Here is a 15000-nt window from a genome sequence, read left to right on the forward strand (position 1 = left end):
TTCGCAGCCACAGCAGCAGCAGCAACTTTTATGGCTACCCGACTCGCCGACGCGGTTCTCGTTAAGGACTGGCCGCACAACCTACGCACGGTTGACGCGACGACGACGACGAAGAGGGCAACGATGGTTCCGGTTTGCCGTGTCCATGATTCCGTTCTGGTACGGTGACTCGATTCTTCAAAACGTTGCGTCGCTGCCCCGCAATCAGAAACCCGCTTTTCTCACGCTTTTGCGACCGTCGAAGCGGGTGCACCCCGGAAGAACCATGCACCGGAATGCCAGGAAATGCGTTCGCTCTGCGCCACTACCATACTTCCACCCTCCTGGTCCTTCTTCCGCAAACGATTTCACACACAACACATCACGCACCGTCGTCTTCTGCTCGCACTTTTTCTGGGGAGTAGGAAGAACACGCGAACTGCGGGCGCCCGAGGGAAGCACGTTCCGGCACGCTTTTCTACCGTTAAATCTGGCCGCCACCGGGAGAGAAGGACGCGGTTTACAGCGAAGAAATAATACGGCCGCCGCCGAACCGAGTCGTTATCTTTCGCGTTTTCGTTAATCGCTCGTTCGTGCGGCCTTCTCCGGGTTTCTGCGGTGTTGTGACAGCTGCTGGAGAACAGAAACGTCACTTTTCTCCAAAACGTCACATTTTCAAAACAGAAAGGCGATCGCGTGGCGCCGTTCAGAAAACTCTCAGAAAACTGAAATTCTCTTCAAATGCGAGCTTACAGTATCTATCGGACTGGTTTATTATTCGCCAAATTATCATTACTAACTAACGGAGAAAGGAAAACGATGCTTATTCGAGACGGCCGTTGTTCAGTTGGAATGCTCTCGCTTCAACTGCCACGCACCGATCGCATACCGGAACCAGATCAGCATCAAATCGCGGCCCATCTGCAGCCATGACCAGAACGGCGTCAGCTTCGATCCCTCGATTTCCGTCCAGTTGACGGCAATCTCCTCGATCGGCATCCGGTACGATTGGGCGATAAACAGCAGCTCCACATCGAACGCCCACCGTTCCACGTGCATCACGAGGAATAATTTACGGGCCGCCGAACGCGTCAGCAGTTTGAAGCCACACTGCGTATCACGTACCCGTTTCACCGCGAATGTCCACACTAGCAGATGGAATCCGTGCATCAAAATTGTGCGGAACAGTGTGCGCTTCGCTGTTGCATCCTGTTCCAGGTGGGCCCGGGATCCGATTGCCAGCGCATCACGGTGCCAATCGTCACCGCTTAGTTGGGTCATGCTCTGCTCCAGTTTGCCGTAATCGGGAAACTTGGTTGCACCGTCAGCGTCCGCGAATAGCAGAAATCGGCCGCGACTGCTGAGCATACCCATTCGCACAGCGCCGCCCTTGCCACGATTTTCGACCAGAGCGAGCACTCGCAGCTTGTCGGTGCCCAGCTTCTTGGCATACTCGAGCGCCACCTCGACTGTGCGATCGCGACTTCCGTCGCTCACCACTATCACTTCGTACGTGAAATCCTTCTTGGCTTTCGCTCTAGTTTCCAGATATTCCACGCATTCGTCCAGCATGATGGGCACTGGAATGAAACAAGGGTAATATATTGCATGCACTCTTCTTTGAAGTGGCCACACCCGCTACATACGTCGTTTTTCCTCGTCGAAGGCTGGTACAATCACACTCAGCTGGAGTGTTGGTTCGTCGTCAAGGGACGGAAAGCGCCGATTCTCGCCCGTAATCGGGTCGCGATAGAACTGCTCATCTTTGTGGCGAACGATTTTCGGGAATGGGGTGGTGGTTACCTTCAGTACTATTCCCAGCTACGGAAAATTCGGAACAGAAGACCAAAAACATGAAGGTTTGCTGCTCTAAACCGGCACCGCGTAAAGCTTACCACAACGAACAGGAAAAATATCGACCCTGATCCGAACAGGAGCACTAGCTGGACGAGCTCGGAGGTCAACATTCTGGATAGACTTAGTACAAACTACAGTTAGATAAACCGCCTCGTCTTGTAGTGGCACATATTTGCACAATCCAGCGATGAATTCACAGCCGTTCGAAAGATAAAAAAAAGGTTGCGGGAGAAAAAAGAGCGGCGAATTCAAAACAATGAAACGTCAGCTAGAACACGTAAACACTGCCAGGGCTGCACTACACACCAGGGTTGTTGCATGCTCCAGGGGTATGAGGAGATGTGCGTTTTTAGTAATGGTCTGTTGCGTTTAGCTTTGCGAGTACGGAAAATACGTCATGAAAGTAAGTGGTAAGTGCACAATGTCCGGAGAAATAACTGCGACATAATCCAAAGATAGGCGGGCAAAAAAACTCGAATCGGTTTAAATCCAACCGGTTTAATTGCTGTTCCCGAAGGGTTTGTGTAGCGAAGCAAAACCCATTTCAGGTTACTGTGGTTTTGCACAATTTCAAGTATTTTAACCTGCAATTTATCACTTTTGTTACAATATTAAATCACATTCTGGTCACGAGATAGAGCCGTTCAGCGCTAACAGTATTTCGCGACATCTTCTGCTCGCCAAGAACCTTCCTTCATAATGCAAAGACACGAAAGAACAGAGCACTTTCTCCAAACTTTCATTGCGTATTTTCCGTACTCTGGAAGCTGTACGCAACAGATCATTACTAAAAAAGTACATCTCCCCACCCTGGAGCATGCAACAACCTGGAGCATGCAACAACCCTGGTGTGTAGTGCAGCCCTGGCAGTGTTTACGTGTTCTAGCTGACGTTTCATTAGCCGTGGCCACACGGGGCGAAAACTCTAGCGCAAACGAAAAAATTAATGCCAAAACATTTACGCTTGCCGTTTACATGCTGTCAAACGATTATAGGTCCGTGGAGCGTAAAACCTAGAGTAAAAGCTGTTTGCAAACGGAAGGGCTCGCAATATGTTCTATTTGTGGTTTACATTGATAAATAGTGATCATTGCTAGTGTGTTCAATCCTTTTCTTCCACAAAACGATTTTAATTTCCTCAACCCGGCCACGTAAACATATCGAAGCGTAAACGATTTGGCATTAATTTGTAAATTTGCGCGCAAATTTTCGCTCCGTGTGGCCACGGCTATTGTTTTGAATTCGCCGCTCTTTTTTCTCCCGCAACCTTTTTTTTATCTTTCGAACGGCTGTGAATTCATCGCTGGATTGTGCAAATATGTGCCACTACAAGACGAGGCGGTTTATCTAACTGTAGTTTGTACTAATTCTATCCAGAATGTTGACCTCCGAGCTCGTCCAGCTGGTGCTCCTGTTCGGATCAGGGTCGATATTTTTCCTGTTCGTTGTGGTAAGTTTTACGCGGTGCCGGCTTAGAGCAGCAAACCTTCATGTTTTTGGTCTTCTGTTCCGAATTTTCCGTAGCTGGGAATAGTACTGAAGGTAACCACCACCCCATTCCCGAAAATCGTTCGCCACAAAGATGAGCAGTTCTATCGCGACCCGATTACGGGCGAGAATCGGCGCTTTCCGTCCCTTGACGACGAACCAACACTCCAGCTGAGTGTGATTGTACCAGCCTTCGACGAGGAAAAACGACGTATGTAGCGGGTGTCGCCACTTCAAAGAAGAGTGCATGCAATATATTACCCTTGTTTCATTCCAGTGCCCATCATGCTGGACGAATGCGTGGAATATCTGGAAACTAGAGCGAAAGCCAAGAAGGATTTCACGTACGAAGTGATAGTGGTGAGCGACGGAAGTCGCGATCGCACAGTCGAGGTGGCGCTCGAGTATGCCAAGAAGCTGGGCACCGACAAGCTGCGAGTGCTCGCTCTGGTCGAAAATCGTGGCAAGGGCGGCGCTGTGCGAATGGGTATGCTCAGCAGTCGGGGTCGATTTCTGCTATTCGCGGACGCTGACGGTGCAACCAAGTTTCCCGATTACGGCAAACTGGAGCAGAGCATGACGCAACTAAGCGGTGACGATTGGCACCGTGATGCGCTGGCAATCGGATCCCGGGCCCACCTGGAACAGGATGCAACAGCGAAGCGCACACTGTTCCGCACAATTTTGATGCACGGATTCCATCTGCTAGTGTGGACATTCGCGGTGAAGCGGGTACGTGATACGCAGTGTGGCTTCAAACTGCTGACGCGTTCGGCGGCCCGTAAATTATTCCTCGTGATGCACGTGGAACGGTGGGCGTTCGATGTGGAGCTGCTGTTTATCGCCCAATCGTACCGGATGCCGATCGAGGAGATTGCCGTCAACTGGACGGAAATCGAGGGATCGAAGCTGACGCCGTTCTGGTCATGGCTGCAGATGGGCCGCGATTTGATGCTGATCTGGTTCCGGTATGCGATCGGTGCGTGGCAGTTGAAGCGAGAGCATTCCAACTGAACAACGGCCGTCTCGAATAAGCATCGTTTTCCTTTCTCCGTTAGTTAGTAATGATAATTTGGCGAATAATAAACCAGTCCGATAGATACTGTAAGCTCGCATTTGAAGAGAATTTCAGTTTTCTGAGAGTTTTCTGAACGGCGCCACGCGATCGCCTTTCTGTTTTGAAAATGTGACGTTTTGGAGAAAAGTGACGTTTCTGTTCTCCAGCAGCTGTCACAACACCGCAGAAACCCGGAGAAGGCCGCACGAACGAGCGATTAACGAAAACGCGAAAGATAACGACTCGGTTCGGCGGCGGCCGTATTATTTCTTCGCTGTAAACCGCGTCCTTCTCTCCCGGTGGCGGCCAGATTTAACGGTAGAAAAGCGTGCCGGAACGTGCTTCCCTCGGGCGCCCGCAGTTCGCGTGTTCTTCCTACTCCCCAGAAAAAGTGCGAGCAGAAGACGACGGTGCGTGATGTGTTGTGTGTGAAATCGTTTGCGGAAGAAGGACCAGGAGGGTGGAAGTATGGTAGTGGCGCAGAGCGAACGCATTTCCTGGCATTCCGGTGCATGGTTCTTCCGGGGTGCACCCGCTTCGACGGTCGCAAAAGCGTGAGAAAAGCGGGTTTCTGATTGCGGGGCAGCGACGCAACGTTTTGAAGAATCGAGTCACCGTACCAGAACGGAATCATGGACACGGCAAACCGGAACCATCGTTGCCCTCTTCGTCGTCGTCGTCGCGTCAACCGTGCGTAGGTTGTGCGGCCAGTCCTTAACGAGAACCGCGTCGGCGAGTCGGGTAGCCATAAAAGTTGCTGCTGTTGCTGTGGCTGCGAATGTGTCGTCGTTCACCGTCGTCGCCGTCGCCGTGATCAAGTGTAATTCTGCTTCTGGTGCCGTTCCAGTCGGTGGCGTCGATCGGGTCCGGGGGGTCACAGGCCATCGCTCAGAACCACCCAAGGATCGCGAGCGCGCGCGTGCTTCGTGCACAGCACTTTCAACGGGCACAATCAACGGCATTGTATCGGGGGATGCGATTGTGCTGCTTGTTCTAGGGAACGGTATGACCGGCTCGCTAGCCGCTGATCGATCATCAACGCCATTCATCGCCAGCAACACATATGCGCCACAGATGTGTGTAACATAATTGATCATCGATCATTGGCCCAAAGCAAGAGGATCGCTCGCTCGATTGGTGCACGCCCTCGATGACTGCGATCGGTAGATCGGCGAGAGGACACACATACCCGAGCAACCAGACCCTGTAGAACGTTTCACTTTCACGCTTCCGGACGAATCAGCTGTAAATATGCTTCCGCTGGTAAACATTAGGCCTGCTTTCGTTCTTTCACGTCTATCTCTCCCTCTCTCCCTGTTTCTCTTGATCTGTATACGCACCCGGCTTTCTTCTCGCACACCTTTGGCACCTCGATCCACCGCTCCCCACTAGAGATGCACTTTCACTTGCTCTTGCTGCTCTTTATGAAACGATCATCAGGTTCTCCTTTATGTTGCACTTTGTCATTATCATTATCTCCGCACCCATCTTCGTGTTTCGCCGCCCGGCCGGTCGATGGAACGGCAAGAGGGGGCCGGTCATCCAGCAATTACCACCGGTGCGTGTGGAATGGCAAACATTTCCGGACCGGGACAACGGTACCGGTTTGCGATTCGTTCAGCATCGCGCCTATCACCCCGTTGTTGGCCAGGTTGAGTCATCGGAATTTCATGTTTTGATTGATTTCGGACGGCCACTCGGTGCCACCATTACGCCATCGCTGATAGAAGAAAGGATGGTGGAAGGGGATAAAGAGAGAGCATAAAATTGCACTTGCACATCCTGCATGCAGCACTACACACTGTCCATGAGCTCACCCCACAAGAATGCTGCAATCCCGAAGACACACCTGCAGGATGCTGCGTTCAATAGTGAGCGGTGATCATGTTAAGGAGAGATTTAAATTCCTACCCTGCGGCCACCGCAGCCACGGCATCGAATGAGATGGATCGCGTTTGTTATGTTTTACACTTATGTGGTGCCGTGAGTCAGGTCAGCACGCGCCTTTTTCGAGTGTCTCTTTTGAGTTCGTTTGTTTTGCTTATGCCATCGTGCGTTCCTTTAAATCCATCAATCTCAGTAGCGCGACGACTGTGTTTTACAGCTTTTCATCCGTTTCATGGGTTCCTCGGATTCGCCGATCCGATCATCCATTCCACCGACAGGTTGCGTAGAAACGATTCGCTCGCGGAAACGACTGGAACATTCCCGGGGAACAGATCTTCCTCAAAACGGGCATCATTCGCGAAAGTGGACACTTCCTAAACGGTTCTCCTTCATCCTAAGGTCAACCGATTGGCTAAATCTTTCCAAACGAGAAAAACAATCAACAAATACATACTGAAGTGGCGAATACAGTCCGGATCATCCTCTGCCTACCTTGTGAGCCCCACGCGAGAGTTTGTTCTACAGGACTCCAACTATATAATTAACACTCTTTCTCCTCATTTTTCGGATGATTTCTCGAAGAACGAGATTATAATCATATTGAGCTTCTGACAGGAGTGATTCAACTTTATTTTCGACTATCAATCTACAAAAACCTGCATGGAAATCGATTTAAAGTATAAAACCGTACGGTTTAATTCCAAAAATGCTAAATAAACAAATGCTTAACTAATCACGATTACCTGTTTTTTTTTCGCAATGATCTGTATTGCCAGCAACTCTAGCAAATACATATATTGTGGCCAATAATTTGTTTAAAAAGTTCTATAAAATCAACTCTCCTCTGTCGAAAGTTAGAAGAGCGTATTCTACGAGAGCATGGTAAGTACCAAGAGCACCAAACTCTTACATTCGTTTACAACTATATAAGGATAGGAAATATGACAGAGAACACCATTCGCAATTCATCATATTGACGCCAGAAGTACAATACGAAGATTAGATTTATTGCAAGAATGTTTACTGATTAGTTCTATAATACACTTGTCATGCTGCTTAAGACCAGCATGGTATATCTTAAAAATTCCCTCACAAGGAAACTGATGATGGTGTATTAAGATACAACCTACTTTTATTGCGAAAATTGTCTTGGGCTCGTCAAATAAATTCGAAGGATGCATTTGGCGTGAGGATGTTTAAGAATTGCAACAAAGAAAAACAAATGTGTTCAAGTTCCAAGTAGCGGATAGTTATTTGAAAGTTCAAATTCGTTGTACAATTAAGCAGAGGGTTTGCTCGAAACAAAAGCAAGAATCAAACACGAGCTATGTGTTTGGATTTGGTCCAGATGGAAATATAATAGCATGAAGAATAAAACTATGCTTACAATTAAAGAGCCAGCACATTCCCTTTCCCGGCTGGCTACTGTGGGTTGTTTCTGCAAAATCCTGTCGATGTTGCGGCAACTGCTGCGACGCCTGCATTTGGTTACTCACAAGCATGATGTAGAAGTTGTAGATCGCCGCCGCATCGGTGTGCCTGCATCAAGAGGGTTGATGTCTACAGAATGATTGTTGCTTACCGTCTGGATCTTTCGCGAGAACGCGACCGCCGACGGCGATCGTTGTGGCGATCACGCTCACGGCTACGATCACGGCTTCTGGAACGCCGATTACGATCCGGCGATCGTCGACGATCACGCTGATCACGCTGATCACGATAATCGCGACTAAAGAAAAAACATCGATAAACATTATATATACAACAACACTTTAACTAACCGACTATTGCCTACCCTTCATTTCTGTCCTTCCGTTCGTCTGTTGGCCGTATCTCACGCCTGAAAGAGTAAATATTATGATTAGTATTCGTGGAAGCTAAGTAGGAAAGACCAGCAGAACTTACGTGGTGTCCTTGCGTTCTCGACTACGAGCAAGGGCTCGCGAACGGCGATCCAACTCCCGACCGCCGACGTAACGCGAACGGCCACGGTCTTCGTGATCCCGATCGCGTCCGGATTTGCGCAACTCCTTCTGTCGTGGTGCAGCAGTCTTCTCCAGCTCTGCTAATTTATCACGGATTGCCAAAAATCCTAAATGCAGCTTACCACCGAAATGATCCGCCAGTCGAATGTCGTTATCATGAATGCCAAGGTAAGCAGAGCAAACCTCACATACGCGCAGCTTTTGCTGTTGATAGGTACTGGCCGGAATCGAACTGCGGTATTCTTGTTCGGCACGCGATTTCTTCGAGCGCAGCTCCTCGATTTCCGACATCAGCTTCATGCTTTCCTCCACCTGGCCCGCCTCCCCTAGAGCTTCTGCCTTTGCGAGTTTCTTACCGATTTCTTCCGCCAGCTCATGTACAGCGTTGGCTTTAGCGGCCACTTCGGCCGTCAGCTCTTCCTGTGTCTCTGCCAGCCGCTTCTTTGCCGCTTCGGTACGACGATCGCAATCCGCGATAAACGCTTGAAGATGCTCCATCGCCTAGAGAAATGTTAGCAAAGAAATTTTATTATTGAAACAGAAGGAGTGCAACTTAGAGACAAGACACTTACATCAACGTCATAGTAATAGTCCTTGTTCTTCGAAGCGTTCTCGTAATCAGCACGCAGGGCAAGATCATGTACTTTTGGACACTCGCCAAGATCCATACGCTATGCGTAGATGAGAAAGTAAAAAAGAAAGAAAACGATCCATCGTCTTTTAGTATGAATTGCAAAATGAAATGGCCAAAAAAGATAGCGCTTTGGTTGTCATCAAAAGAACAATAAATTGAAAAGTTCACTTCAACTTTTCGCCTCGATACTGTATATCACACAGATTAGTAAGTTTGCAAAATAGTCTTGCCACTCACTCGTATCCATAATTCGGATTCACATTCTCACGATTCAGCAACAAACTGTTATGGATGACGAAAGTGGGAGAATACAGCTAAGATGAGTGGATTTCAGTACTAATGGGCCAGTTGGATTATCCATTTCAACAGTTTGCAACCGAAACGCGACAATGATGGTATGCTGTAAATCAGAAAGAGATCATAGTAATGGTTAACGTAAAAGAAAGAAACAGGACCATCTCATCGGATCATACATTCCTACAGCTGAAAACGGAAGTTTAGTGATTGTTGGATACATGTGTGTATTTACTCACCAAAGATCATTAAACACACAAACCACCCAAGGGAAAACGCCATCATAATCCGTCTTCTGCCGGTTATATCCGTACTTTACGTTTACATACTTTTGGGGATTTTAACTTGCAGGCACATGTTTAAATTTTTTATCATTTGATGCCGTGAATGATGGGGAGAAACTTTCCGTTTTTTAACTTTTCAAAACTACTATCATACATACGGAAATGGTGATGCCTTTGTGTACGTAGTACTCATTTTTATCGAAGGACCTATGGGTTCTGCAAAGCCATTTTTTGCGAATCGAACGAGAAACAGATAGAAAATCAACTGCGGAACAGTATTCCATCGTATTTTGTGTACTAGAAATAATATTATATAGATATACGTACGTATCACTGCTTTATACCGATTCTGTGGACACAAAACGGTGGCATTGCTCATATAAGGCTAGTCTGTGCTCGTTAAATGTGTTTCAATCACCGTTCGTAGAATTGTACATTTGTATCGTTAAACATTAAACCATCTAAAGAAAAGTGTCATTCTTTATAATGATCCATGGAAGGACATCATATGTAACATCGACTTAACCGCTTCGTTCATGTTTGGCTTTGCTCTCCGTACTCGAACATGCAAATAACTACAATTTTCCGTTTATTCGCACTTGATCATTGGTTACATACCTATAGCATTTCGCCTATTCCATTACAGCTTGCGCCTATTCTTGTTTGGCTTTGATCGTTTTCAGTTTGCATTAATACGTACCCATACGCAAGTGGATAACAATCGATAGTGGCGAATGATTTCACAAATGTCGATCAAGGGAAGAACCGGAATGGTCCAGCCATAGTGCCTAAGTGAAATAACTGTGCGGTTTAAAGTCATCTTGGGAAACAGTCATACCGGATTATGATGGGACCCGAACTGCATACTACCGAACTCAGCATAGATGGCCCAACCGTGGGAGAGTAACAGTAAGGCAGTGTCAAAGAGAGGATCAATGCTAACGTTGCATGAAGAAACACAGAACATGGCGCATTGAAAGTCATTGGTGAGGAATTAGAATCACTTACGAACAAAGCTGCCACTGCAACTGCCACAACGGAATGAATGATAGCAAATGAACCTTCCTCCATGAGTGAAAGTCCTGTGCGAACCTAGCAGATGAGGAACGATTTTTGAGGAGTGGGGAAATAGGGTACAGAGGGGTTCCTAAGCAGCAACGTTCGATAGATTGCTCAATCAATTGTTCCGTCACAGGATGTGTACTTACGAATCTGTCTCAGACAATAATTTCTCCGCAACAATCGTGTCAACCCAAATACGTGTACCGTGGAGAACAAGAGTGATCGCGACTTGCCTTCTGTTCGTCTTCTTAATAGACGATGCCAGGAAGGGAATACTTGCTCGTACTGAAAGCTGACGCTACTCATACAAGGCATGGAAAAGATCATTTGCGTTACTGGGGCAACATTTTAAATACTGCGCTACCACCACTTACCAAGCCGTAGCCTCCTTTATCATTCTTCACTTAAAAATTCTAACCATGTTCGTTTGTCTTTTGGGCGGATATTTTTGGCCTTAAATAGCAAAAAGAAAGATGTGGTGTTCACGTTACACAGAGCAAGGGCCCGTCTTGAGCGATAGGACAATGCGGATTAGTCGTTTTCCTTCCCAAAGGCTCCTCGAGTGGTTTGCGAAAAGTAAGCATTCCACGGGTACGTAAAGCGGACTTGATCGGACCGAAGGTAGGGCTAAGAAAAGGGGCGGGGCGGGTGCCTTTACTTACCGTCGAAGCGAGGATCTCGTGCGGGCAGCAGCCTAATAAAAAACTCTTACATACTTTGCTGTCGTAGAACTTCACGGAGTACCGGTTAGTTTCGCCTGTTCGCAAGAGAAGATTGCCTCGTGATAAAAAGAAGGGCCCTTCAAGGGTACCGCGCTGTCGTGATGATGCTCCGGAAACTTACCATTTCTAGCTGTTCCCATCAGTTGGTCGAGCATCGCTCGCATTTGATCGTGTGCCGACATGCTCGATCCCGCTTTTGAAACACCTTTTTGCACTCGCAGAGATGATTTACGATGGAAAATTTGCAAATATTTTACTTCGCAAAAAAGCACAAACAACTCGAGGCAAAAATTTCTGGATTTTGACAGCTTGGCGTGTGGTGCGCTTAAGCTGTCCTGCCACGACTGCCGTGTTCCGATCAGAAAAGAAACAATTTTTTTACAACTGCGTGCTCCTTCTCGGAAAAGATGATTTTACATTTAAATTACTGTCGTAACCGATCGTCGGAAACAACTTTCATCATACCAACGAAATTTAACATACAGAGAATGTCGCATCCGTGGCCGGGCTCCCTAACATGGCCATGTATTTGTGTGTGTGTGTCACATTTTGACAGCTGCGTTTGTTGCCAAAACAAAACTCTCGAAGAATTTTTAAAGTTTTTTTCGAATTTCTGCGAATTTTTAGCATAAATCGATGATTTTGCTGCTGCGATTTTCCCCAAACGCTTACTACAAAGGTATTTCTTGCCAGCACACGATTGCCGGAAAATGTTGGCAATGAGCTGCTCTGCTCTTCCCGTTCCGCGCTGACCTCGGCTGCCCAATAAAAGTGAAAGTGTCGGTGCGGAAAGCTGATAAGAATCAACCATGGAAACAGGCAGTAAAACTGAGATCAAGATCAAGGAGAAGCTCAATCAACACGTTAAAAAACGGTTGCAGGAAGGATCCATCCAAGGACCAACGCACGACAAAGGCGTAGGCCCCGAAGCCCCTCGGAACAAGCGCCAGAAAACGAAGAACGGCTCCAAAAAAGCGAAACCGACCCAGATCCCGGCACCGAGCGGTGCTACCGCAACAAAGTGTCCCGATTCGTTGCTATCGCCCGGTGCGGCCAACAGCAACGATACCACAAACAGCAGCATCAACTCAACGGACCAAGATGCGGAGTTGAATGACCGGGAAGTGTGCGATCGAGGCGGGACAAGTGATAAGCCCGTGAAATCGGGCAAACAGATGGACATCTTCTCCTTATTGCTGAACCAAAAAAAGGGTTCCCTGATGCGCGATCCGGAAGTGCTGGCATGTTTAAACGCGCTTAGTGAACGGAAAAAATAAGCCTACGGATATGCTGCTGAGAGTTGTTTCCACGTTATTGTGTTCACAGCTTCGCTGACCCTCGGAAAACGTGCCCACAATAAAAACTAAACCTAGATAACACGTTGCTGACCCGTTAATATCACTAAAGTTATTCGAAACCGCGTTCGGTTGGAGTCATCACCAATGGTTCCATGAATTTAGTAGATAATCGAGTTTCATTTTACTAATTCTTTTTAGAATTTGTTGAATACGTTACGATTTGAAACTAGTTCGCTCTCTCGATTCTCTCCCGTGTACCTTTACATAAGCCCGCCACAGACCGCAAGCGGCGCGTGCGGAACGTTTCGCCGCGTACGAATAGAATGTTTGGGATTGTACTAGGCAACACATACCGAACGCGTGCGTTGCGTGCGGATCCGTGCGGACCATGCGGCAAAATCCGGTGGATTTGAATTGGCAGCTAGATGTAAACAAAATGAGTGTTTGGATTGTGATCATGGAATCATGTTATTGATAATAATATGTATAGTATAATATAATAATTAACAGAAATGTAATATTTTGTTTTCGTTAACAATTCGTGTTTTCGTAAACATTGTTTGGCCGTGCCGTACGCACCACAACCGGTATGTGTTAGCCGCTTCATTCGCGGCGAGCCGTTCCGTCCGGTCTGTGGTGGGCTTAACGGGGACCGATGTCAAAACACCGAGAAAATCTGTGAAAATCGCGGATTCGTGTTTTAATTAAGAATTTCCGTATTTTGTTCCTTGTTGCACCGGTTGTATTGTATTTTTGTGACTAAAAGTGAAACTGTCCTCTCCGTGATTGGGCGAGTGAAATGATTCATCATCACGATCACGCCTCAAACGTTTAATAAGGGGTGCTCCCGCCGTGATTGAGTGTTTTTTTTTGTCTAGTTTCTCCACCACCCTCCCGGGAATCGAGATGAGTGAGCCGCGCGTGGAGGCGGAACCGGCCGTGTGCGAGCCGGGCGTATGCGAGGAAAGCTCACTGATAACGACGGACTCGTTCGAAGAGTTTTCCCACGAAATTAACAGCCTCCCAGCGGTGCCGGATGACGGCGGGGCCGCAGGGGGAACTGAAGCAAACTCCACAGTCCCGTTCGATGAAACGCCCCAAAACGATGCCAGCAACATAGAGAAAATACAGGACGGTCTTCAGCAAACCGATGATCCACCCGATGGGGCGATGAGCAAATCAAGTTCCTTCAGCAGCGCCAAAAGCCGAGATTTCGATGCGTCGACGACTAGCCTCGCGGAACCGGAAACACCAGCGTCAACGACGATGGTGTCCGCCGAAGCGGAAACTGGAGATTACCTACACGATGCGTCCTTTCTCAACCGAAAGCGGCACGTCTTCATCTTGAGCACGGCGGGCAAACCGATCTACTCGATGCATGGCAATGAAGACAAACTGGCGACCTTGTTCGGAGTGATGCAGGCGCTGGTCAGCTTCATACAGAGTGGCAACGATACGATCAAATCGATCCATGCAGCCGGTGTAAAGTTCGTGTTTCTTGTCAAATCGCCCCTGATCCTGGTGGCTGTGTCCCGGACCTCGCATAGCGTGCAACAGATTCAGCTGCAGCTCACGTAAGTAATAACGACGGTCCGGCGGATCTCTTAATTCTCTTAACGACGATTTCACTTTTCAGTGATGTATACAATCAGATACTCTCCACCTTGACCCTAAGTCATATGATTAAAACATTCGAGAAACGGAAAAACTTTGACCTTCGGCGGCTGCTGGCCGGTAGCGAGCGACTCATCGATCATCTGCTCGTCAACGACAAGTGTGATCATCGGCTCGTATCGAACAATCCGTTCAGCTTCATGACGCACTCGGTGCGAATACTTCCACTAGCTCCGGCCGTACGCGAGACGATTGTATCCGCCATCCAGAGCAACTGTTCGAAGATCCGAAATCTGGTGTTTGCGGTACTCATAGCGAACAACAAGCTGATTGCGCTGGTGCGCATGAAGAAATATTTCATTCATCCGGCAGATCTGCGGTTGATCTTCAATCTGATCGAGTGCTCAGAAAGCTTTAAAACAGCCGAAAGCTGGACACCGCTCTGTCTGCCCAAGTTTGATTCGAGTGGGTTCCTGCACGCGCACGTTTCCTACTTGGCCGAGGATTGCCAGGCTTGTCTACTGCTGCTGTCAATTGAACGTGATGTCTTTTACGTCTTATCGGAAGCCAAGCGAAAGATAACGGAGGTATGTAGCTCGGTGCGACGCCACGGTATGCGCTTGTGATATGCGCTGATTATCGAAATGTATGTTTTCTTTCGACAGAAACTGCGCCGCAGCAACTGTCTGGAGGCCATTAACGATGCAATCAATAATAAGGGTATTAAGCTGCTCAACATTGGCATTCCGGAGATTAGACATTTCCTCTACAAGAGCAAATCGAATGCACAGCTGCTGTGTTCCGAGCTTACGGTGCCTTACTCAAGCGGTGCTCAGTTT

At 47.9% G+C, this 15000-nt stretch overlaps 6 protein-coding genes and 1 long non-coding RNA gene across 14 annotated transcripts in view; 4 read left to right on the forward strand and 3 right to left on the reverse strand.

The window, feature by feature from the left end:
• Window positions 1-582, reverse strand: part of LOC125948446 (tyrosine-protein kinase Btk29A) — a 71471-nt gene extending 70889 nt beyond the window's left edge. Inside the window, exon 1 of the mRNA XM_049674499.1 lies at window positions 370-582. The gene's annotated coding sequence lies outside the window, so the exon portion shown is untranslated. The remainder of the gene's footprint in view (window positions 1-369) is intronic.
• Window positions 583-729: 147 nt separating this feature from the next.
• LOC125948454 (dolichyl-phosphate beta-glucosyltransferase-like) lies at window positions 730-2077 on the reverse strand. Its single transcript, XM_049674519.1, has 3 exons — window positions 1875-2077; window positions 1626-1800; window positions 730-1559 (listed from the first exon to the last, which is right to left on the reverse strand). The coding sequence occupies exons 1-3, from the start codon at window positions 1944-1946 to the stop codon at window positions 823-825; spliced, it is 984 nt and encodes a 327-aa protein (XP_049530476.1). The 5' UTR covers window positions 1947-2077; the 3' UTR covers window positions 730-822.
• Window positions 2078-3094: 1017 nt separating this feature from the next.
• LOC125948453 (dolichyl-phosphate beta-glucosyltransferase-like) lies at window positions 3095-4431 on the forward strand. Its single transcript, XM_049674517.1, has 3 exons — window positions 3095-3286; window positions 3361-3535; window positions 3602-4431. Exons 1-3 carry the CDS (start codon window positions 3215-3217, stop codon window positions 4336-4338), a joined length of 984 nt encoding a protein of 327 aa, XP_049530474.1. The 5' UTR covers window positions 3095-3214; the 3' UTR covers window positions 4339-4431.
• A 147-nt stretch (window positions 4432-4578) lies between these two features.
• Window positions 4579-6946, forward strand: LOC125948456 (uncharacterized). Its single transcript, XR_007468583.1, has 3 exons — window positions 4579-5384; window positions 6547-6763; window positions 6851-6946. It is a non-coding gene; the product is annotated as an uncharacterized LOC125948456 (long non-coding RNA).
• Window positions 6869-11538, reverse strand: LOC125948452 (putative RNA-binding protein Luc7-like 2). 8 transcript variants are annotated; one of them, XM_049674514.1, is made up of 8 exons: window positions 11371-11413; window positions 11190-11284; window positions 10902-10980; window positions 9421-10825; window positions 8826-9287; window positions 8174-8754; window positions 8064-8108; window positions 6869-7997 (listed from the first exon to the last, which is right to left on the reverse strand). In XM_049674514.1, the coding sequence occupies exons 5-8, from the start codon at window positions 8919-8921 to the stop codon at window positions 7847-7849; spliced, it is 873 nt and encodes a 290-aa protein (XP_049530471.1). In that variant the 5' UTR covers window positions 8922-9287; window positions 9421-10825; window positions 10902-10980; window positions 11190-11284; window positions 11371-11413; the 3' UTR covers window positions 6869-7846. The 8 variants fall into 8 exon arrangements, with proteins under 8 accessions (XP_049530471.1, XP_049530468.1, XP_049530473.1 ...); XM_049674511.1 differs by having other exon boundaries at window positions 9421-10980; XM_049674516.1 differs by lacking the exon at window positions 11371-11413 and having other exon boundaries at window positions 9421-10403; window positions 10474-10557; window positions 10674-11284.
• A 273-nt stretch (window positions 11539-11811) lies between these two features.
• On the forward strand, window positions 11812-12719 carry LOC125948455 (uncharacterized). Its single transcript, XM_049674520.1, has one exon. The coding sequence runs from the start codon at window positions 12059-12061 to the stop codon at window positions 12524-12526; it is 468 nt and encodes a 155-aa protein (XP_049530477.1). The 5' UTR covers window positions 11812-12058; the 3' UTR covers window positions 12527-12719.
• Window positions 12720-13207: 488 nt separating this feature from the next.
• Window positions 13208-15000, forward strand: part of LOC125948447 (vacuolar fusion protein MON1 homolog A) — a 2647-nt gene continuing 854 nt past the window's right edge. The window contains exons 1-3 of the mRNA XM_049674503.1: window positions 13208-14121; window positions 14184-14748; window positions 14827-15000. The exon at window positions 14827-15000 is cut by the window's right edge and continues 108 nt beyond it. Coding sequence (XP_049530460.1) covers window positions 13454-14121; window positions 14184-14748; window positions 14827-15000 — 1407 coding nt within the window. The 5' untranslated portion in view covers window positions 13208-13453. The remainder of the gene's footprint in view (window positions 14122-14183; window positions 14749-14826) is intronic.

This window comes from Anopheles darlingi, chromosome 2, assembly GCF_943734745.1.
Source record: "Anopheles darlingi chromosome 2, idAnoDarlMG_H_01, whole genome shotgun sequence".
Lineage (NCBI taxonomy): Eukaryota > Metazoa > Arthropoda > Insecta > Diptera > Culicidae > Anopheles > Anopheles darlingi.

Bases quoted from the DNA above. Each gene is read 5' to 3' on its own strand.
- LOC125948454 (XM_049674519.1), bottom strand. From the start codon at position 1,946: ATGTTGACCTCCGAGCTCGTCCAGCTAGTGCTCCTGTTCGGATCAGGG. The intron at 1,801-1,874 runs GTAAGCTTTACG...AATTTTCCGTAG, and splicing joins TATTTTTCCTGTTCGTTGTG to CTGGGAATAGTACTGAAGGT. The intron at 1,560-1,625 runs GTATGTAGCGGG...GTTTCATTCCAG, and splicing joins CTTCGACGAGGAAAAACGAC to TGCCCATCATGCTGGACGAA.
- LOC125948453 (XM_049674517.1), top strand. From the start codon at position 3,215: ATGTTGACCTCCGAGCTCGTCCAGCTGGTGCTCCTGTTCGGATCAGGG. The intron at 3,287-3,360 runs GTAAGTTTTACG...AATTTTCCGTAG, and splicing joins TATTTTTCCTGTTCGTTGTG to CTGGGAATAGTACTGAAGGT. The intron at 3,536-3,601 runs GTATGTAGCGGG...GTTTCATTCCAG, and splicing joins CTTCGACGAGGAAAAACGAC to TGCCCATCATGCTGGACGAA.
- LOC125948452 (XM_049674509.1), bottom strand. From the start codon at position 11,431: ATGTCGGCACACGATCAAATGCGAGCGATGCTCGACCAACTGATGGGA. The intron at 8,925-11,189 runs GTAAGTAAAGGC...ATCTACGCATAG, and splicing joins ACGAGATCCTCGCTTCGACG to CGTATGGATCTTGGCGAGTG. The intron at 8,109-8,173 runs GTAAGTTCTGCT...TTACTCTTTCAG, and splicing joins CGAGAACGCAAGGACACCAC to GCGTGAGATACGGCCAACAG.
- LOC125948455 (XM_049674520.1), top strand. From the start codon at position 12,059: ATGGAAACAGGCAGTAAAACTGAGATCAAGATCAAGGAGAAGCTCAAT.